General features: G+C 40.6%; 1 protein-coding gene across 14 annotated transcripts in view; it reads left to right on the top strand.

Annotated features, from left to right (window-relative positions):
* The window catches only part of LPAR1 (lysophosphatidic acid receptor 1), a 128071-nt gene that overhangs the window by 63796 nt on the left and 40719 nt on the right, over positions 1–23556 (top strand). For 12 of the 14 annotated variants that reach the window (XM_048223055.2, XM_048223068.2, XM_048223058.2 and 9 more), the window contains one exon: positions 11664–12411. In XM_048223055.2, the coding sequence (XP_048079012.1) occupies positions 11664–12411 (748 nt within the window). Of the gene's footprint in view, positions 1–11663; positions 12412–19080; positions 19564–23556 lie in introns of those variants that run through there. The other 2 variants (XM_048223070.2, XM_048223069.2) reach the window with 1 other exon arrangement.

Genomic DNA, 23556 nt, shown 5'->3' with positions numbered 1-23556 from the left:
GCTCAGGTCACACATTGAGATGTGTCATCTCCCCGCATGTGCTGGTGGATATATATACATATGTGGGAAAATATAAACAGTATTTAGTATTTCTGCAAGTTTTTACCGTTCCTAGGAATGGTGTACTGCGTTATAATGCAATGCACACACGGCTTTAGCCATCAGCATACGTAAAGCTCTCCTTTGTTCATTCTAACTGCTGGAGAGCATACCTTTCTGTTTAGATTGCAATTTCCCCATTCTCCACTTGACGAATATTTGTTGCTTCTGATATTTCAATGTTAGAGAAGAGTAGCAATGAAAAATCTTGCATATGTCTCCTTAGGCACATGTGTGAGTTTTTTCTGGGGTTAGAATCTCTCAGTCACGTGTATGAACGTGTCCGACTTCAGTGGCTCTTGCCAAACTTTTTCAAAGCAGTTGTACTAAATTTTTCTCCCGCTGACACCGAATGACTGCCCTCACCAACTCTTGATGCTTTCAGATGTGTTGATTTTTGCCAGCCTGAGGGACGTAAGTTGTATCTGACTGCAGTTTACATTTAACTCTCTCTGATTCCTTGAGGAGTAATTATCTTTGCATGTGACTCTTGGCCGCTACGGTTTCCTCTTCTGTGAACTACCTGGCCTTATCTCTCTGCCTGTTCTGTTATTGGATGGTTTGGCTTTTCCTTTTTGATATATAGGAAGTGTACGTTTCCCTGTAAGCCTTTTTTGTGTGCATTGACAGAATTTCTTCTAGTCTTCAGCTTTTCTTTTCACTAATTATAATGTTCTTTGCAGCACAGAAGTCTCAGATGTCTAATTAGTCATGTTTTGTCAATGTTTTGGCCTTGTTTGGAAAACCTGTTTATGGATTATAAATATATGCGTTATTTTCTTCTGAAAGTTTTAGAGATTTATTTGTCACTCATGTCTTTATATTACCCTCAGTTGATTTCTGTGTATGTGGCATAGATAATCAGTTTATTTTATTTTTCCGTTTTCTCCATTGATGGATAGAGCATGTCTCTTGTCAAGTTTCTGGCTCTCTGTTCCATTGGGCCATTCATGTATTTCTGTGACGATATCACAATGTCTTAACTACTATGACTTTAAAATAAAATGTGGTATTCTATAAGGCATCTAGTTCTTTGTTTTCCAAGTTATCCCAGGTATTCTGATTCTTTTCTACCTCCATATCAGTGTTCACGGAACCTGTCAAGCACCATGATGAACCCTTTGGGATTTTTTATTTTATGGCACTGAATTAATGTATTAATAGTGGGAATATGGACATCTTAAAATCTTTACTCATAGAATATTTTCTCTGTTTAGGTTTTCTTGTAAGCTTTGAATATTTAGACTTACTCTTAGATACATTAGATAGTTTGTTCTTGTAAACGAGTTCTTCTTAAAATAATGACCTAAAAATATTTTTTCTGGTGTTTCTATAGGAACACAGCTGATTCATGTGACTTGATATTTAATCTAGCAAACTTGCTAAACTCTATTCATACAGTCATCTTTGCATTTTTCTATGTAACTCGTTATCTCATTTGTGAAAAACAGTAAGTTTTTTCTTTTCGAATTCTTTTTGGTTTTTTGTTGTTGTTTTGTTTTTCTGTTTGGCTGTGACCACCAGTACACGCTAAAAAGCAACTGGTAATTTGTTTCATTTCTCTTTTAAAAGGGAATACTTCCATCAACAATGCCAGTTGCCATAGATCTTTTATGAAGTTAAAGAAGCTCCCTTCTAATTCTAGATTGCCAAATTATCATGAAAGGGACAACAGTTTGCCAGACACATTCTTCTCATGTCTATTCAGATGATTGGCTTTTTTTTCTTTCCTTGAATTTGTTCATGTGGTGAATTACATTATTAGATATTTAAATGTTAGATCATCTTTGCATTCTGGATTAAACCCTATTTAGTCTTGATTTACAAAATTATATTTGTGTATTATATTTATATGATATATAATTAAATGTATGTTCTAGTATCATTATAATATATAAATGTATAATATATGTTATGAATATGTAATATATTTAGGAGCTCTTTTTATATTCCTAAAAAATATTGGCTAACAATTTCTTTTACTCTTAATTTCCTTGTTTGTTCTTGTAACATAGTTATGCTGGCTTCATACGAAGATAACCAAATAGACTTTGAAAATATGAAACCCAAACAGTAGGGGCACCTGGGTGGCTCAGTTGGTTAAGTGTCCAGCTCTTGATTTCGGCTCAGGTCATGACCTTGGGGTCATAAGATTGAGTCCCACATTGGACTCCACACTCAGTGTGGATTCCACGCGGGACTCTCTCTCCTTCTCTCTCTGCCCCTCCCCCTGCCTGCTCGCGCTCGTTATCTCTCTCAAATAAATCTTTTTTAAAAAACCCACTAACAAGTGATTTTAGGTGGGTTTGAAACACGTGGAAGGACAATGCTGAGCGGCAGTAACACATAGGATGGGAGCAGAGGCATTGCAGGGAAAGCTTGCATCGGAAGAAGATCGCCTTTAGACTGCATGTCAAGCATGCATGTTCAGTCTGATACTCTGATAATCTTTATCAGATATGCTTGGGCTTACCCTGCTGTGTGCTGTTCTGCTGGTTCTCACATGTGGTATTCCTCGGGCGTCCCTATTCTTTGGGGTGAGGAGTTCGTCTTTGGTGTGGCTGCGCTGCTTGCTAACGCTAGGCAGTGTGGAGCAGGAAGGGGTGGGGATGTCATGCGCTCAGGACCATGGTTTGTGGTCTTTCTCGTTCTGTGGCTTCACAGACTTGACAGGTAGTTGAACTTCAGATCGCAGCTCTGTGTGATTTATAGGCTTGGGGTCATGACTCCGAAGGGAGGCTTTTATCTGTTTCCTAGCCTGGAGCTTAAGCTGAGATAGATAGACTTCCTTGTTTTCCCCACTGCAACTGAGTAGATTCCCCCCCCCCCCCCATCTACTCTCTTACTGATAAGGAGATCTCCAAGCCTTCTAGCTTAGTAATTGTTCTCAGTTTAGCTCACCGCCTCCATCAAGGCTCAGGGCTCATCTTCTTCCCAGTAATATTTCATGCCCTGTCTCCATACTCTGACAGTGTGTGCTGGGGCGGCCTATCGCCTTGGCTTGTGGTTCTCTATTTAACTCAATAATGCATTGAGAAGAGTCTTGTATTTTCTCCATAACCTCTTAAACTTTTTAGTGATTTTTTTTTTTCATTCCTTCCTCTTAGGACCAACTCAACATTTTCTCTTTGGAAATTTGATAAGCATAATGTTGCCCACTTTCTCTCTGCCCCTTGCAAGGGGGTGTAGCAGATTCAAAGTATTTTCATTGATGTGCAGTTTGCTTCCCATAGTTTCTCTTTAGATATGTGCACATCCTATTCATATACGTTGTTACTTTACAGGTAGTAGCATTTTATGTACCTTTTCAGGTAAACTTGAAAAAAATCTTGTAGTTGCCTCTTCTCCACCTCTAGGTAAGCATTGTAGCTCGAACCTAAGTGGTTCAGTCAGCTAAGCATCTGACTCCTGATTTCAGCTCAGGTCATGATCTCAGGGCCATGAAATCGAGGCCCGCGTAGGGCTCCGGTCTGAGCGTGGAACCTGCTTTAAGATTCTCTCCCGCCCCCCCCCCCGCCCCCCCAAAAGAATTCTAGCTTTCAAACATTTTTAGTTTCTATCCGTGTTGTTTTGTGGCCCATTTTCTAGTTCTCATGGCAGATCATTTCACTTTTTTGTTTCTGATTTGAGGCACTAAGTGGGGTGAGAACTATTTTTCCTACTAGAGACAGCAGTTAATTCTGTGCTCCTTTCTTTTCTTTTTTTTTTTTTTTTGGAAGGGGGAAGAAATATGTAGGAGGCCTGATTATTTTAGATTGTGGACCTTGAATTGCAGGGCCCTTAGAAAGCATTCATACCTTGCTTTACAAATAAGAAAATCACCATTCCGGGCAGTTACGGGACTTACTGAAGGCCAGTTAGCTGTCCCCAGCATCAGAATCGGGAGCAAGCATTCACTCCATTGTTGTACTTTAGCAGAAGTGGGAAACTAAGCTTGATTTATGTCTTATTACGGGTCCTTTATCCAGCGTAGATTAAAATCTCCCTTTTGGAATGTCAGTTGCATACACACTTACTTTTTATCTAAATAGTTACTAAATCACAAAGGTTTAATTACCAGGCTGTGAGCTTGTGTCAAGTGTTCTCTTTTCCACCTAGCCAATGAATAAATTATTGTCTTTCAGAAGATTAAAAATCACACTGGGTGGACTGTGAGAAGATCTGCACCAGGCACCCGGGGTATCATTTGGGTGCCCCCGTAAGGCGTAGCGTCGTGCAATGCCCTGCCCCTACCTGGCATTCCGTAGATGTCTGTGAGTGTGCAAACAAGTAAATGAAGTGCCTAGTGAAGAGGAACACCGTATGTGCCTCTTTAGAGTTCGGACTTGGCCGAGTTGTTATGACTTCTTTGGAGATCACATGATAGGGTGAGCTAAACTTCTCAGATTGGGAACATCTGCTCTGCAGAGCGGCCAAGAGGCCTCCTCCCTCCGCCCCATCGTCCTGAGATGTAATTGGTAGATGTGAAAAGGGCATGAATGTGGACGTCTCTTTTTAGCATCGAGGACAATATTTTTGGAATAATCCTGTTTTATTTACATCTTTGTTCCTTGGGCAGTGCAGAATTCTGCAGTTTCTCTGATTACAGAGAAATTTCTGATTACAGTGATTTGGATTTTAGCATAATAAACTTTTTAAAGTATTGAGTTTTGTCCGATCGTATTTTTGTTTTCCCTAGATTTCTTACGATAAATATGATAATTATTCAATGAGGTGGTTTTTAAACATTTTTGAAAATTGTTATGCCTGAAATAACGGGTCTTGATTCTTTCTTGAGAAAGAAGAGAAAATGAACATTTATATACTTCTCCCTCATTTCAAGCTCTTATTGATAAGTGATTTTAATTCCAGATTATTTTTATAAGTACACTGTCAAGAATTATTTTTGATGTTTGCTTTAAGTTTTGGAACCACATGAAGAGCAGCGACTGAGACTCCTATGTTTTGGGGGTTTTGATGCTTGTTGCCACTGTTTTTGCTCTCTCGTGTCTTTTAGGAAGGAAATGTAGATGATATTCTTTGTGACCTGCCACATTTCTGAGACCATTGTGTATTATCCTCATATGGGAACATCAGTATAGTTGGTTGTGGAGTTTATGGACCTCATGTTCTCTATTTAATGGAGATTTTGATGGCTTGTGTTCTGTCCTCTGGAATTCTTCTGTCTCAGTAGCTTGGTGATATCCTGTTTTGTCTCTCTTTCTCTGGATACTTGATTTGTTTGCTTTTTGTTTATTTTTGTTGGTTTTTAAACCTAAAGAATTTTTACCTTTACCCTTGAGATTGCAAAATCTAACCAAGCTATATCTAAATTCTAGTTGCTTTTAATTAACTCTGTTTTGTAATTTATATAGACACAAACCAGTAATCTGAGGACTTTCTTCCTAAGCAGTAACTTATGTTTCAAGCTCTCTTACTCCAGCTTTGTCCTAGTCTTTCTTGGATTCCTAGTATAACTAGATGTTTCGTTCTGTGTGCCTCCTTTCCTTTTTTCTTGTCATCTCTGACCTCTGAGCGCTGGGTGAATTTCTTCAGTATGTCTTTGACTTGCCATTTCACGTTTTCTGGAGTTTTTACACTTCATTGTTTGCACTGCTGTTTTTAATTCAAAAGTTGTTTTTCGACTCTTTGGTGGGCATAACAGCAGTTTTTCAAAGATGCCCATTACTTAGCCTTTGGAACCTGTGCATATGCTATTTTACTGGTCAAGATGTGATTCAGTTAAGGATTTTGAGATGGGAAGATTATCCTAGGTTATCTGGCTAGTCTCAAGTGTAATCACAAGGGTCCCTAAGTGTGGAAAGGGGGAGTGGGCGGGAAGGGTCGGTGTTAGAATGATGCGATGTGAGGACGACTTGATTGGCTGTTGCTGGCTTTGAGGATGGAAGGGGGCCATGAACCAAGGAATGTGGACAGTCTCTAGAAATTGGAAAAGACAAGAAAAAATTACCGTTTGGAAAAGACAAGAAAAATTTACTGTAAAATCTTTGGAAAGGAACACAGCTCTGCTAACACGTTGATTTTGGCCCAGTGAGAGACCCACTTTGGACTTCTGACCTCCAGGATTATAAAATAGTAAATTTGTATTTAAGCTCTATGGTGATTTGTTACAGTGGCAGTAAGAAACTATTACACTCTCCATGTAGTTTTTACTGGTTTTTTGTTTTGTTTTTTGTGTTGATGATGGCTTGTTCTATTTCCAATGCTAGTACCCTAACAAAGTACTTTGAGAATACAAATCAGAAATACCCTATAATTTAATCTTTTTCTTTTTACCTCTTTTTTCCCCCCATAAATGTGCTCAAGGGGAAGTGTTTTCTGTTCTTCAGAATGGTCCTCTCCTTTGAGGATGCATTTTTGTCTTACTGTATTTGATTTTTTTTTTCCTGTTTACTGTATTGCTATAGGCATGACTGCCTGAGTGAATTATAGTCCAATCATAGTTGAGTTAGAGTCTCTCAGAGGTCGGTTTGGGTTTCCTGCTAAGTCCCTGAGGTCCTGAAGAAGTGAGAAAGCCTGTCGCCATACCCTGTGGCGGCTGTGTCGGGGTCTCCTTCACTTATACTCTAGGCCGCCTGCTTTTTTGCAGGTGAAGAGAGAGGAGATTTCATTCCTCTTTCAGTTCAGTCCTGTTACACTCAGTCTAGCTGACATTCCTCTGACTTTTTCTCAGGTATATTCTACCCTTACTATTTTCATTCCAGGTCTGTGTTGTGCTATCTTAATATTTAGCTGGCAATTTTTATGAAATATAAAGTTCTTACCCAGAATTCTCTTGAAATAGATAATAATAATTTAGCTGAACTTTCCTATTTCACAGGTGATAAAACTGGGGTTCAAACAATCATGTAAATTATGTCATTAAATGTAGTATGGTGTTGACTATTCAAATTTTTGAGAGATGAGAGATGGTGGAGGCCTTGGACACCTGCCGCTTGCTGATGAGACATACGGGATACCACCAGAGAATAGCTGTCAGTTTTCTTCTGCTTAGTATATTGTGGCTTCAAAAGACAATTGCACTTTCTTATGTTTTCGTCCTTACCCGTTTAGTTTTCCTAAGTGGGGAAGAGCGAAGAAGCGCACGTCCCATCTCTTGACTTTGTTAGCAGTTGGTGTTTGGAAGTTGGAATGCTGTGAAATACTATGTGCTGGGTATTTGAAAAATGTATTTGTTCAGAGAAAGTAAATGGTTATAGGGGCTGAAGGAAAGAGAGGGCTTTGCATTTATTGTTAGAATATTTTTTTGTGTGTATTGTATGTCCTTTGCAGAAAGGAAGCTTATAAAGTGTAAACCTTTCTGGAATTTATTAATGCAGCCGAAGTATGGTTAGCATCTATTCTAACAGTTGGACACTATACGACAGTGAACAAGAAAGTTAGAAATTCTGCTCCCATGAGGTTTATGGCCTAGTATGAGAAAGTGTTAATTGAGCAATTATTATGCAGTGTGCTAAGTGTTGTTGTGGGATAAATGCAGGGAATTGTAGTAGAGAATACCTTGCCTAGACTTGGGAATAGCTAGGGAAACTGACTAGAAAGAACCTTTCAACTGCATGAAGAATGAGAGCCAGGGAGCCAGGTGAAAATTAGGGGACGATTGTTCTAGGCCAATGGGAACCAAAATGTGGTCCCTGGACCAGCAGCATCAGTGTCACCCGGAGCCCTACTTTACACCTGCTGAACCAGGAATTTTCAGGCTGTGGCCAGCAGTCCGTGTTTAAGAAACCCTCTGAGTGATCTTGATAGAGAAAACCACTGTTCCGAGAAGCAGACATGAGGGAGAGCACAACACATTACCCAGAGCTGAAGCAGAGAGTTGGAAGTCACTACTAGTTTGAGTTGAGGCTGGAGGGCAGGTGAGCAGTGATAAGGTGGTTGAAGAGTTTAGGTTTTTATCTTAAGTGCACTTGTAAGCCATTGAAGCATTTAAATAGCTTGGTCAACTGTGTCTTTTAGAAAGATCACTAGAAAGGAGATTGGCACTGGGTAGAAAGAACACTTAGGAAACCACGGTAGTAGTAATGCTGGTGGTGGTAATAATAATCATATAGTAATAATGCTTAGGAAATTACTGTAGTAATAAAGCAATAGTATTGCTACCACTGTAGTAGTGATAATTCCATGAAGATGGAATGAAGTAGATAGGTTGAGTAGACGCTTAGCAAGGAGAATATTCAGCATTTGGTTATTAAGGGATGAGGATGAGGGGAGAAGAAGGCATTTCCAAGTTTAGCCCTCAGGCCACTGGAGAGAGAGTCGTTCTCTAGCCTCTCTAGCCTCTGGAACAGAGAAGATGGGAGGAGCAAGTTGGGGATCATGAGTAAGGTTATGAGTTTGAGTTTGGTTTTGAGCACAGAGACTGAGTACCGAGTACCTTAAGGTGTAGTTAATTCTAGATACTAGCAGGCAATTTGATATTTGCCTAGAGCTTAGGAAAAAAGTGTGGGTTAAATACATAGATATGGGAGTATTGGAGGTATATGAGATCATTTAAATCTTGGGAGGACATATTAGAAAACTCAGTGAAAACGTGTTGGCTGAGTATATAAGTAGTGTAGAAATATCAATATTGTGTAGAAAGCATGGGGACCCCTCAGAAATGACTGAGAAGGATCAGCCATAGAGAAGAATCAAAAGCCAGGAGAGTATGATGTCATGAAAGCCAAAGAAAGAGAATTTTCTGAAAGGGGCTTCTCAGTCACATATCTAATGCTCTGAAGACAAGATTGGTGTTACTTTGGGGAGTTATATGGGACTAAACAATTTAAGGGAATGGATTTGATGGAGGAATTGGGGCAGAAGTGCCCTATTATAGTTCATAGAAATATTAGCGACAGAAAAAGCAATTGGCTATGAAGGAGAAAAATTATCAAAGCTGCAAGGTGAAATGAGATCATGAGGAACTTTTTTTTTTTTTTAAAGATTGCAGAAAATAAACTTTCTTGAACATAGATAGGAAAGATTCAAGGGAGGGGAGAGGGAGAGGAGGAGGAGTGAGGGGGAGTTGAAGATACAAGGAGGAGAAAGGAAACTATTTCTAGAACAAGGTTCTTGAAATAGAAGTTCACAACAATAGGTGGCAAAAGGTACGCCCCTTCCATTGTAACAAAAGAGGAAGAAAGGATGGATTCTTGAATTGGTGATTTTGTCTTTTGTCAAAAGAGAACAGTAGGTAAGCTTAAATTAGCCAGTGTGGAGAAGATGGAGAATGACAGGGGAAAATCAGACCCATTGTGCTCCTGAAGTCTCCATTGAGATTAGACATCAAGAATTTAGGTCAGAATCAATCTGCCAGATATGTTGACTTTCTTGAACATTTCTCAGAAGCCTTGGTGTAGGTGTGGAAGTGGCAACCAATTGCATTCAGCCAAGACTGGTGTTATTCCGAGACTGTCATGGAAGTACAGTGCGGCAAGTAGACTAAAGGAGGCAGGTCTCTTCTTCCTTATCTGAAGTTACAAAATTCAAGGTCTGACAACTGAAGATTTTTTCATAATTCACTTAGTGGCAAAACCTGCTCAGAATGAATTTATGTGAGGCTATTTATAACTTTTATTTAACAGGTATAATGTGTATATTAATATATTTTGCTATAGAAAATAATGTGTGTGATTATGGAATGAGGCTCCAAATTTTGATGGGGCTATTACATCATCTAAGGATTATCCACCGTGTAACTCTTCTTAAAACCAGGGAAAAAAATTGAATTCTGAAGGATCTGACCTCAGAATCTTCAAGGAGAGAATGTGTTTCAGTGTTAGCAATAAAGAGATTGAAATAGATACTATGAAATCTAAGCTGTATAAGGACAAAGGGGAAGACAGGGAGAGTAACCCAGTGGGGAAAGGTAGGATGTTTAAGGAAATAGATGACTTCAAAGAACTGATGTATTGAGGATCGGATGAGAAAATTGAAAGAATGGGAAGTGTGGTGAGTAATTAAAATGTATCATTCATTTCCAAAGGGAGACAGTTCTGAGTAGTTACAAAGTTCAGGGTGTGACCATGGGAGTGGGCAGCTGCGTTGTAATGGAACAGAAGGTCATTAGGGATGAGGTCAAGAAACTAAGAGGCAAGAAAATTAGATGAAATAGCCAGAGGACTGGCAAGATTTGGGGTGGAATGGGACATGACAAGCCAGGTTCTCAGATCTCCAATGAATGAGACTTTTTGGAAGGTACATAAATTACCAAAATGTGTAAGACATGGTCTTCACTCTTTTCTTGGGCCATGATCTCCTTAAGAAACAGACAGCTGACAAATAATGATACACATGGTAAGTGTAATGATAGAAACATGATCTAAAAGCTCTTAGAGTCTAAATGAGGAGAGACTAAATGTCTGGACAAGTCAGAAGACTAACCGTTTAATAAGCATTTCACACTCTTGGAATGTTCAGTGTTCGGTAAACATTTATGCACAACCTGTGGCTATTCAGTAGAACATCAGATCAAAAATAGTGGTTAAAACTCATATTTGCTAAGTCATTGGCTAAACATACAAGATAAAAAGAAAAAGTTAGAACATGAGCTGTCTTAAATAATTTCTGATTCTAGGAATCTCAGAAAAACTCAAGGCTTCAAGAAAATGGTTTATTCTCTTTGTTGTGTAATTTTCTTGTTTTTCCTTTGTTACCTTTTAACTTCTAATTTTATTTTAATAGTTTTATTGACTATATGGTTATAAACTTGCTCAGTCCCTTTTGGATTCAAGTGAGTATGATTAATAAATGAGTGTATGCCAATTGATGCTGAAAAATGAGAAAACATGTAAGAAAACCTTATCACTTCCCATTTTGGAAAAACTTGAAGTACACTTCACTTTTTGTAGAGCGGTGTCAAAGTGTCAATTGCTCTTTGGAGGTTACATTAGGTAACATATTAGGTCCTCTAAAGAGAAAAAAGTTCTCAAACGTCATAGATTGGTCGACAAATGCTATTCTGGGGACAAGGAGTCATGGGGGTAGACAGTGCTGACCACAGGAATGTCGAACAGCAAATGTTGGCTTTGGGCAAAGTAGCTTTGATGCATAGTGACCTCTTTGAAATGCTGGTTCTGATGGTCCTTGTGGGGACTTGCATTACAAAGTGTTTGTCACAGATCGAACATACTATGTGAGAACAGAAACACAGAATAATGGAGCAATAATACCCTATGTAAAAACCAACTGTGTTTACAGATGCCCTAAATAACAGGTCAAAATAGGTTTCACGATGGTAAATATTCCAATTGCAATTCCCTGACAGTCTCATGTATTTTAAGCAAGATTTCTGGGCCGTGTGGCTTTTCTAGTAGACTTCAATGACCTGCAACCACCAAGTACAGACCTTGTCATTTATTTAACTCCGACCGTCTTTAATCTTGAGGACAGTAAGGCACTGAAAAGCCCTGGGGTTTCAGCATAATAATAGAATGTTATGCAGGATCAGATTTTCAGATTCTTTGCTTTTGTGTGTGTGTGTGTGTGTGTGTGTGTGTGGCCACATTTACCATACTATACATCTTTAAATTTGGATCTGTGGTTTCTTCTTTCTTTTTCATCTTTCTTCCTTTCTCTTCTAGTTCACAGCCATGAATGAACCACAGTGCTTCTACAATGAGTCCATTGCCTTCTTTTATAACCGGAGTGGAAAGTATCTTGCCACCGAATGGAACACGGTCAGCAAGCTGGTGATGGGACTTGGAATCACTGTCTGTATCTTCATCATGTTGGCCAACCTCCTCGTCATGGTAGCAATCTATGTCAACCGCCGCTTCCATTTTCCTATTTATTACTTAATGGCTAATCTGGCTGCTGCAGACTTCTTTGCTGGGTTGGCGTATTTCTACCTAATGTTCAACACAGGACCCAACACTCGGAGACTGACGGTCAGCACGTGGCTCCTCCGCCAGGGCCTCATTGACACCAGCCTGACAGCATCTGTGGCCAACCTACTGGCTATTGCAATCGAGAGGCACATTACGGTTTTCCGCATGCAGCTTCACACACGGATGAGCAACCGGCGGGTGGTGGTGGTGATTGTGGTCATCTGGACAATGGCCATTGTCATGGGCGCTATACCCAGTGTGGGCTGGAACTGCATCTGTGATATCGAAAATTGTTCCAACATGGCGCCCCTCTATAGTGACTCTTACTTAGTCTTCTGGGCCATTTTCAACTTGGTGACCTTTGTTGTCATGGTGGTTCTCTATGCTCATATCTTTGGCTATGTTCGCCAGAGGACTATGAGAATGTCTCGGCATAGTTCTGGACCCCGGCGGAATCGGGATACCATGATGAGTCTTCTGAAGACTGTGGTCATTGTGCTTGGTAAGTTTTGTCTTGGCTGTTAACTTACTTAATGGATTACCAGTGTCTTAATATAAAACCATATTAATTTATGGTAGACAAATGAACATACAGGAATTACAAAGGGGCTGAGGCACTTTATAATAAATGTCTGGGATGAAGTCAACATACAGGTCTTTCTATAATTGCAGAATTGGTTTTAGGGAAATGTCTCAGTGATGTGCTATAAATGATATGATGTGAAAGAGGTCATTAATGAGTTTCGGTATCAAATATTGAAATTACCAGCTGTCAAAAGGTTTCCTTACGGCCCCAATTGTATTACGTTTGCCTTGTGGTCTCTTTATTACAGATTTTCAGATGGTAAGTGCTTCTATATACTGTGAATATGCTCTCATATATAGTTATTTTTATGAGACTTTTTCAAAATAAGTTATCTTTCCCAATTTGTAGTTGTAACTACATACAGGGAGGTAAACACGCAAAGGTTCTGTATGGATTTGCTGCACAAAATAGCATTCTATGACCATCTTTATGGAAACTTACGTTTTCATGAATTTTCTGTTTTCAGTGGTGGAAATTCACATTTCAAGGTGAAGAGCAAGATTTTATTTTCTATACACTCAGATAACTTTTGCCTTTTGCTGTTGTTTTTCTTAGATGTAAACTCATGGTAAGGATCAGGGGATATATTTATTCATTTGTGTACTCAGAAAATAGTTCTGAGCACCTAATACGTTCCAGACCCTGTGCTGACTCCTGGCCAGGTACCCAAGAAGAGGACGAGCACAGAACATTTCTTTTTGAGCTCAGAGTACCTGTTTTAGAAGTTCGCCCAGTGAGGGGCACCTGAGTGGTGCGATAGGTTAAGCATCTGATTCTTTGTTTCAGCTTGGGTCATCATTTCAGGGTCGTTAGATCGAGCCCCATGTTGGGCTGCATGCTTAGTGTGGTGTCTGCTTGGGACTCTCTCTCCCTCTCTGCCCTCCCCCCCACCGCCCCCATGCTCACTTTCTCTTTCTCTCAAATAATAAATCTTTTAAAAATAAAATAAAAGTTCACCCAGTGAGAATTTGTTTAAATAATTATCCCATTGAATTACATTTTTTCCATAGTAGGCTACATTCAGACTAATGTTTGCTCACGATTTAAAAATATTTTTAAAAATCTTTAGCATTTCATCTTTTCCCATGGGAATTCAGTGGACACTTCCTCTAATGCTTGTCGTATCAATTTGTAGAGCAGTGTTGAATGAATGTAACCTGGATTGGTGGCTCCTCAGAAACTCTGGGACTTCTATTAATCTGAGCCGCTGGAGAGAGAACCCTGATTATGGCTGACTAAGCTGACGTTCTGGTTGGCACATCAGTCTCCTCCACTTTGGTTAGGGTGAATGCCTCCAGGAGAACATACCTGAGTATCCTGCTTGTGACCCTCTGGTATGCCTCTAAGAATAAAAACAAAGCCTTGAAATTGCTGACTCGACAGAAGCCCTGCCTTAGTTTACCATGATATGTTATTTAATTTCATACATAAATAACGGAGATACTTTACTTTTTCTGCATTGACTGAAATATTTATTTACTGATGTTCTGAATGTTGGTTGAAACTTTTCATATGGGTGTACTTTTTCTATTATTATCTCAAGTGCTGCTTATAGTTCATAGAAACACCAGTAAACACTGTCTGCTGAACTTGGACTAGGCACCCGCCAAGTTCTTGTTTTAATTTTACCCTTTTTATAATGCCTAGCACCTTCTGGTGTGTAGTAAGCTTTAATGATTCATATAAAATTAACTTTTGTGCCTCATTGGATTGTTTTACAGGCTAAATGAGAATTATTTTGAGGGTTTAGGGGGCAACAGTCTCGATCTGCCCCTAAGTGCCCCTCCCGCCTCACCATGCCAACCCTACACATGAAAATAACACAAATAATGTTGCCCTCTGAGGTTTAAACTAGTAGCCTCTGTAAAGATTGAATATGTGTGACTATCTCTGGAATAAATAACATTATTTCTATAGGGATGTGATGGAATTTTAGAATATGGAAAACTCTCATCAGGGTGATAGGTGAAGAAATTTGCTGAAGCAAGACGTGTATGTGATTGTAATATGGGAAGGAGAAATTAAATGGACTGTAGCCTTTTTGAAAAAAGCAGCCAGAGTGGGAGAATGGGTGGGGTGAGGGGTTGGGTGGTTGGAAAGCTTAGACTAGGGAATTTCCCATCCTCATCAGTCGGATGTCTGTCAAGGTGATGCCTGATACCATTCATACAGTGTGTTCCTCTGCTCGAATCCTGTGTAGTCATAATGATTGCGTGGCGGACTGGCTTGGTCTTACAGAAAGAAATCTAGTCTGCTTGAAGCTCTTCTCACTGTAAATTCGCTTATTGACCATCAGGTTTTGTGGGTTCACAGTCAGTTTTTAAACATCTGCCTTTTCTGCCAGTTTGTCAGCTTTGTGACGGCCGGCAGGGATTGTGATGACGTGTTGTCCCTTTTGTCCACATTACTGGTCATCGTATCTGACACAAAGTAGGTGATTATTAAGTAACTGTTGCATGAGTGAACATGGTGCAAAACCGAGTCATTGAGCCTCAAAACCGAGGACCGGGGAGAGCCACGGTGAACTCACTAGGCTGGTGCCATGGTATTCAGCTGTGTGGCAGAAGCCAGACCTAGCTACACTCCTATCACGTTAGGTGCCCTCCAGTCAAATGCGACGGCTTGGGAAGTGACTCAATAATATGTTTATTTTGCTTTCATTTATTGGGGAGGGGGATTAAGGTTTAATTAATTTTGTTAGAAACCTTCAGTTTCCATTTTACCACGTCAGAATGACCTCGGGGTTTCTGACCTGTTCAGTTCTCATGATCGACAAAATATGTGCTGGTCAAGTCAAACATCTTTGAGATGTATCATGGCAATACCAGTAGCAGTTTTTCAGCACAAGGTTGTATATAAGCTACTTTTGAGTACTGAATCTTAATGTTTTTATTTGTCAAATACTTATGTACCATTAATCATGTGCCCAGCCCTACTCTACCTGAGAAATTAGTATTTGGAAAACACACACACACACACACACACACACAGACACACACAAAAGAAAACAAACAAACAAACAAAAAACAGCCCTACAGAGCATAGGTACCATTGTCTTCACTTTGCAAAGGTGAAACCTGAGGTATGGAGAGAATGGGTAACATGCCCAGGGTCACACAGCTAGTTAAGGACAGAGGCTAGAATACATTTCAGGCACTCTGGTTCCAGAGCCTATGTGGGGTGTTGTTTTGTTTTGTTTTGTTTTATTTTTAACCTCCGTGCAGTCCTGCCTCTCTATAAGAAAAACAACTACGGCACAGGCTGTATTTTGTTATAAAGTTCCAACAGCTCTGTGCTACTTAATTGAAACATTGTGATCCCATCCGTTGCCATTGCTCCTGCCTAGCTGCCTGGTGCCTTGTTTCCTGTGATGAGGAAATCTTGAAGGGAACATTCCTTTCCTTCTTTTCCTTCTGCTAAAGCAGCTCATGGTGGTCGTTTTGTTAGTCCCTTTCTCCTGCTTGGTGTTGGAGCACCAGGAACCGGCTGCTTCTGATGGAGGGAGTGTTTTGCTCAAGGTGTGGTTCACTTGAGGGTTCACGGTCCCAGCAAGAAGTCATGTAATCCTTCCCCAGGCTTGAATTCTCCCTACTTGACTTGTTCCAGGAATTCCTTTTGAGTGTGTTCCGTAGCTGAATCAGAGTGGCGGTCGAGAAGTTCTTCCTTATTTGACCACAGTCTGTCTTGAGTTGTAAGTCCTTGCCTTTCTTGATGTATTCCTCGTGTTGACCCTTGTGTTGGGGATAATTAGAAAAGCACAGAACCAGGATTTGGAAGGAGAATAATATTTACTGTGTGGAGGTCTTGGCATCTTAGTCCCGGGAGAAAGTAAGGGACATAAAGCAAAATAAATCCAGGTGGGGCTTATCTCGTTGGGGAGCAAAAAGGAGTCATGGTTTTTTGTAGTTTGATCTGCTCTGGCTGGAAATGATCACCACTGAAGCCAAATTACTACTTATCACCTGTGTACCCCGTGCCGGGTATACTCTGCATGTACCATTTATCATCTTACACCAAGGAAAGTTGTACTTCCCCTGTTTTATACTGAAGGGAACTGAGTTAAGATGGGTCAAGGAACTTGTTTAGGATCACCCATTTTGTAAATGGCAGAAGTGGAATTGGGCTGTCAGGTGGTCGTAGACCATGACCTACCATCACAGGGCACTGGCTGTCCACATGCCATACAAGAAACTGTTACTGGTGGTAATAATAGTGGTGGTGACGAGCGGAGTTGAACCCATTGTTTTTTGTTCGCTCTGATGAAAGATAATTTAGCCAGTATCCTGTTAGCAAATCTTTTTGTACTTCTCAATTTAATTCAACAAACGTGTTGAGTGCTAATTACGTGCTAAGGGATAAAAAGACGAAGAAGGTAAACTCCATCTTTCCAGAGCTTGGGTTGTAGTAGAGAAGATAAAGAGCTATGGAAGCAGCTGGGGCCACGTGCTAGTAGAGGTATGGACGTGGTCCCAGGTGGAGGGAAGGGAGGCCTCCCATAGAAGACAGTATGGAGCTTGCCATTCTATAGGATGGGGGCAGAGAGGCTAAGCAGTAGCAGGAACGTTGCTGCTCCCCTTTGGGGAACTGAAGTAGTCAGGTGTGATTACATATGGTGGGCGTGCTGGAGAGTTTTGACTAGAGAGTCAAAGCCTTCATAACATACCAAGGCATTTAGGCTTCCGTCTGTAGGTGATCACAGGTGGTTAGGGGTTCCCCAAGATAACACCAATTCCTTGTAGGGGTTACCATATGATTTATCATCCAAACTGAGATGCTTTTGGTAGTGAACACAGGCACTAATTGTTTGGGACACAGGAGCAACAGGTGTAAGCCAAGTCTGGTCAATGTAGGATGTGTGGTCACTCTGCTTCTAGGTTCTGCTTTTTGTTTGTTTGTTTATATTCTTTCCACATTTTATTTTGGCCTTTTAAATGGAGATTTCAACACTGGATTTGATCCATTATATAGATGGTGAAGAAGAACTTTTGTTTTTTGTTTCTGTTTTGTTTTAAAACAAGGATCTTTCCAGATTTAGAATTTTAGAGCTGAAAGAGTCCTTGTAAATTAATTACAAATAGTACCCAAAAAATTACACCATCCAACTGCCTCCTTTTATAAAGAGAGAGACTGCAGCTCCCAAGCTAATTGAGAAATTTAGATCTGAGTTCTCTGGTGGCCCAAGCCAAGATCCAGGTTTGTTGACTTCCAGAAAGGTTCTGTTCTTACTGCATATGTCTCCATGTTGTTCAGCCCCATCCACAATTTCCATCATTTTCTTCCTTGTGAATGTCAGCATGTATTTATGGGGCTAGCCAGCCAGGACAAGAGTAAACATTGTGGCTGTAAAGGTACCTGGCACCCACAGAAAGGGTCACCTTGAATTTGGCCTCATTATAACCACTGGTAATCTTTGTCATGACACTTGGACAAAAGTCCTTGGAAACTGAATTACTTACACAGTATGTATTTTTTACACATATTAGCATCCTGTCAGCTTTCTTAATAACAGGAGTTGTATTAATTTCTCATTTATCTTAGTTTTTTATCAAGTTTGTTTTACCCATGGGGTGTGGCTGTGTGTGTGTGTGTGTGTGTGTTTTCTGTTAATATTCATCAAGGTAGATGACTCTGGGATCTATCCTGATTCTGCCATTAACCATCTGGGTGATTCTGGGCAAGTTACTTTCTCTGTGCATTAATTTCTTTGTTCTTTCATCTGTAGGAGGAAGTTGGCTAATTTGATTTCCAAGATTACAGTTCTCCTTATTACTCTGTCAATAAAATGATAAGGACATAACTATCGTGAATCAACCATGTAGAATTCTCTAGTAGAAAACACAGACATAGGAATGGAATAATAGCAAGGGATTATGCTCTTTCTCCATGTCACCTTCTTTAATAATTAGCTTTAGATATCTATTCCCCATTAAAGGGAGTGGCGCATTTATAGAGGATAATCTCAAATGACTTGTTTTGCTTTCCTCTCCCATAGAGAGCTCTGTGCCGGGAAGAGAAGGCTTCCCAGTTCATCCCGTTGCTAGAGGAAAGGAGTGGATACAAGAGGCTCTTAGTCCCTGGCCACTGGTGACCAGCTACACATCCTGTTTCTCTGCAGAGGAACCAGAGCCACCCCAAGTCTCCTAAGGTCCCTGTGGCATCCCTATTAAGACCTCTTTGAGGTGGAACCTAAGAGAATATTCATGAGAGCCCTGATTGTCTGGCCAGCCACGAGGCTGGTTTGGCACTGTGGGTGTGGTCGGGAGAGACACCCTACAGAAGCCCCACAGTGCTGCCCAGACCCCAAATCCTCGGCCCTGGTCAAAAGTGAAAACAACTTTCAAATACCAGTTCTTTATACCCTTTTGTTGCCCAACTCCATTCAAATATTTTTACTCAGAAGAAACTTTTAAACAGAAACAAAAAACCAAAAATACCACATTAACCTAACAGAGTTTCTTTTGAGGTGTGGATGGAGCAGAACATGAAGCTCTTTCTTATTTTAGGTCTGATTCAGACTTTGTATTCCTGGGGCTCCGGTCCGTCCCCATGGGAGTGCTGCACAGACATTTGTCCTTGTCGTTAAAGGTCCTAAAAGATGCCGGGATTCCTTGAACCGTGCGTGATGGCCCCTGGGAATCACTGTTGCTGAGGGCTTGAGAGCTTGGGTTTGGAATAAGGTAGGCCAGCGTTCAGAATTCGAGTTCCGACTCCTCTCTTACTGGTTTCCTAACCATGAGCGGATGATTTAATCTCTTTGAGCCTCAGTTTCAGAATCAATAGAAGAAGGATCGTAGGACCTTTCTCAAGTGATTAGGAGCACTCGATGAGCTGGCTCACGTGAAGCAAAGGTAGGCAGGGTCCGGCTAATAGAAAACACTCAGTGGTAGCAAATATCCTCATTGCTCTAAGGTCTTGTGGGCATGTGCGCCCTGCCCCTTTCTCTCCTTCTGCCACACCCACAGACCAGCAGACATATGACAGTGGATTTGGTGGTCGAGATGGTGCTTCCTTTTTAGGACATGGTCTAAGAGTCCTACTGCGTTTTAGCAGGTGTGGGCTCCAATAACAGTCTGTACCTTTTTTTTTTTTTTTTTTAAAGATTTTATTTATCCATTTGACAGAGAGAGAGACAGCCAGCGAGAGAGGGAACACAAGCAGGGGGAGTGGGAGAGGAAGAGGCAGGCTCCCAGCATAGGAGCCTGATGTGGGGCTCGATCCCAGCACCCTGGGATCACCCCCTGAGCCAAAGGCAGACGCTTAACGACTGAGCCAGCCAGGCGCCCCAACAGTCTGTACCTTTAATTCGGGCTGGCCCGTGCTTTTCCAGAGATCCGTCTGTACTGCATCTGACTTCTTGAGCCTGGGCTCTGTGTACTGAAAGTCCTGTTGCATCATCAGTAATGGCGGTTTTGACCTGCTCACTCTCTGAAGATTAAACGGCATTAACCTTTAAAATGCATTTTGAAAAAAAAATAAAACGAATTTTGAAACGGAACAGGCCACTCTGCCAGTGCCTGTTAGAAAGGGTCATCAGGGGGCTCCTGGGTGGCACAGTGAGTTAAGCATCCAACTCTTGGTTTCAGCTCAGGATGTGATCTTAGTGTGGTGAGACTGAGCCCTGTGTTGGGCTCCGCGCTCAGCTCAGAGTCTGCTTAAGACTCTCTCTCCCTCTAATGCTAAGTGAAATAAGTCAAGCAGAGAAAGACAACTATCATATGATTTCTCTCATCTATGGAACATAAGAACTAGGATGATCGGTAGGGGAAGAAAGGGATAAAGAAAGGGGGGGTAATCAGAAGGGGGAATGAAACATGAGAGACTATGGACTATGAGAAACAAACTGAGGGCTTCAGAGGGGAGGGGGGTGGGGGAATGGGATAGGCCGGTGATGGGTAGTAAGGAGGGCACGTATTGCATGGTGCACTGGGTGTTATATGCAACTAATGAATCATCGAGCCTTACATCGGAAACCGGGGATGTACTGTATGGTGACTAACATAATATGATAAAAAATCATTAAAAAAAAAAAAAAGACTCTCTCTCCCTCTGCCCCTTCCCTCCCCTCCCCTTGTCCCCTCCACCCCATACCTCCCCTCCACTGCTCTGCTCGTGTGCTGTCTCTCTCAAATAAATCTTAAAAAAGGGTCCTCAGTTCCTTCAAATGGACGTGCTGTCCTTAGGGCACAGCTGGCAGCCCAACCACCATTTAGGGTACCATTCTGTTTGCTTTTGACCTACAGTGAAGGACCATGTTTGGCATAAATGGAAGAATAGCCAGAGGATAGGGTCATGACACCTTACTGCTGTTTCCTATTCAATCCCAGCTTTACAGTGTGACCACCTAGGAGCACTTTAGTTGGGGCCTCATCACTGTTCACCTGCAAAGAAAAGGATAAAAAGATACTTAACTCCTAATGTCTCATTGCTACTTCATTGGTCTCCTTGGAGTACCATTATGGACATTCCGGCACCTAGCAAACTCGAGGTATGTGTTGAATAAATAAGTGAAATAGGTCTTTTATTCTGGATAGAATTTTACAGGCTCCCTAGTAACAATGGAAACACACCTGTATAGCTTGAAATTCAATGTAATTTATTAGTGAGCCTCATTCAAAGGAGCATTTGTTATAAGGTAGTTATAATGAGGCAGTTCTGCATCCTGCCTGTCAAGGACATTTTTTTTAGGCTAAGTTCCAGTGTGAGTTTGTTAATAATAGTTTGTTTTGTCAACAAATATGTATTAAATGTCTAATAGGCCCTCTGTGAAGGAGTCAGGATGCAAAGATGAGTGAAAATATGGGCCCTGTTCTCAAGGAGCTCTCGTTTTAGTAGATCAGGATAGAAAATTTAAATAAATGCAAAATAGTGTGGTAAAAAAAATATGCAGGGTGCTATGGGAATGCTGCCTTCCAATTGGGCAGTGTCAGGAAAGACTTCATGATGGTGATTAGGAATTACATCTTAGATGATGTGTGGATTACCACGTGAACCCCAGCAAAGAAATAATTTCAATAAGATATTCTTGGTACTCTGAATTGAGCTAAATATTCAGTCACCTCCTTATATTGCAATTAATATGTCACTTAGATATCACAGTAACTCCTGTTATTCTTGCAAATCTGGGGGCGGGAAGGAAAGCTTGCATAATTTTAAGACAATATTGTGTGTATCATCTTCTTGCCTACGTTTTTATACTGGTGTAATACATTCTTTTTTTTTTTTTTTTTTAAATAATTGACCGTAGTTAGCAGTTTCACATGACATTGTAAAGTAAATGAGTTTGACTAGCTACTGACCTGTCAGGAAAGGGATGAATTTCTATCTGTGCAAATCAGCATCCTGTGGGCAGTAAGAAGGGCTCTGTAGTGACATGTATGTTTCAGGACCCGAAAGATTATTGCCAGGAAATATCGACACCTCCACTTAACAGTAAACACACATACGTGCATGGGAATTGCCAGATTTAGCAAATAAAAATAATGTTTATGGGACATGCTAACAAAAGTACTCATTGTTTATCTGAAAGTCAGATGGAACTGGGCATGATACATTTTATCTGGAAACCCCAGTACACACAGGGGTGGATGGGAACGGAAGCATTTTAGCTGGCAATCAACTCTCTCTGCATAGATTTTTCTGTCTTACGAGTTTCCATATCATCCTGACATTGATTTAAGTACATGAAGGGTTTTTCGTATTTATTATTTCTGATTTTTATTTTGAGTTGTCTAGAAATAAAGGGACATATCTGACTTATAGAATCTTCTGTCTGTGTCTCAGAGGTTACGTAGGCTTATGAACATACCGTATACCACATACATCCAGGGCGAAACTGAATTATTCTCTCCTCTTACATAGTCTTCGTCATGCTCTTTGAAAAAAAAGTATTTTAACCAAGTTTGTTTTTCCATATAAACAAAGGATTTTTTTTCTTGTGTTTGTACCTTTGATATTTTTTCCTTTGAGGTCTAAATTACTGCCTTCTGCCGCTGAGAAGCTACTTTTTATTCATGTATTTTAGTGCAGATGATAGTGTCTAGACTGAGTGTGGTCATGGCTTTACTTAAACCCTGGCAGGTCTCCTCCGCCAATAGAGGAGTTTTTGTGATGATCCAAAGCAAATAAGAAGTTCTAATAGGGTGACACAGCACTAACAGGGTCTTTTTGAAGAAGTGGGATTGAATCTGGCATCGGGAGACTGGAAATTCATGGCTTCAGCTATTTATCCTGCCCAAGCAGACCTTTGCGGACACAACGAACACTGCATTTTAAGCAGGGTTTTCCATGAGTTCATTCTAAATGGGTATTTCTGCACTTCATGCGGCCGGCATGAATTCATCTGTTCGAGTTATTTTCCTTTCTTTTAGGAGAGGGAAGATACACTTAGGAGCCCAGCCTTACAGGACCTGCCCAGGAAACTGATGAAGTGAAAAGTTGACGAGCTTTTGCTGCAGCCAGCAAGCGATTCACCCTGTTACACCGCAGGGATTTGCTTTGCTAACCTTGCTGCGCACGTGGTGCCCTGGAGCGCTCCTTTGTATGTTGCCCCTGCCCCAAAGGAAAAGCCACGCTACAGGAGCTGGAATTAGTGAGTTTCAGAACAAAAACAGGAGTCTGTATTTGGACATTCTACAAAGTACATATATAGCGATCAAATACACAGAAGTTGCAGAGATGAGAGGCTCTAGCTTTGTTTAATTTGGCAAATTCTAATGTCTTGCTTGGAGGTGGGGGGCAAGTGAAGACGTTTTCATAAAAATAAATTATTTCCAGGGTACCATGCACGTACTCTAGTATATTTCCAAGTACCAGTACATAACAACATTTTATTTAAAATGCAAGAGAATGGTGTGGAAACGAACTGTGAGTAGTAAGTCTAGGATAACAAGACCACTATAATTCTATAATGGAATTTCTTTAACATTGTAGTTCAATCTGATTGGGTTCTGTCACTTTTAAGGCTAATGCCTTGCGTAAATTTAAAAGACATTAGAAGCAGGAGCAGAAGAAATCAGAAACAGAATTAGAAAATGCACTCATTTATACATTGATCTGTCTATA

Source organism: Ursus arctos, unplaced genomic scaffold (assembly GCF_023065955.2).
Source record: "Ursus arctos isolate Adak ecotype North America unplaced genomic scaffold, UrsArc2.0 scaffold_18, whole genome shotgun sequence".
Taxonomy (NCBI): domain Eukaryota; kingdom Metazoa; phylum Chordata; class Mammalia; order Carnivora; family Ursidae; genus Ursus; species Ursus arctos.
The sequence above is the reverse complement of the archived record's forward strand: the minus strand, read 5'-3'. Positions and strand labels throughout refer to the sequence as shown.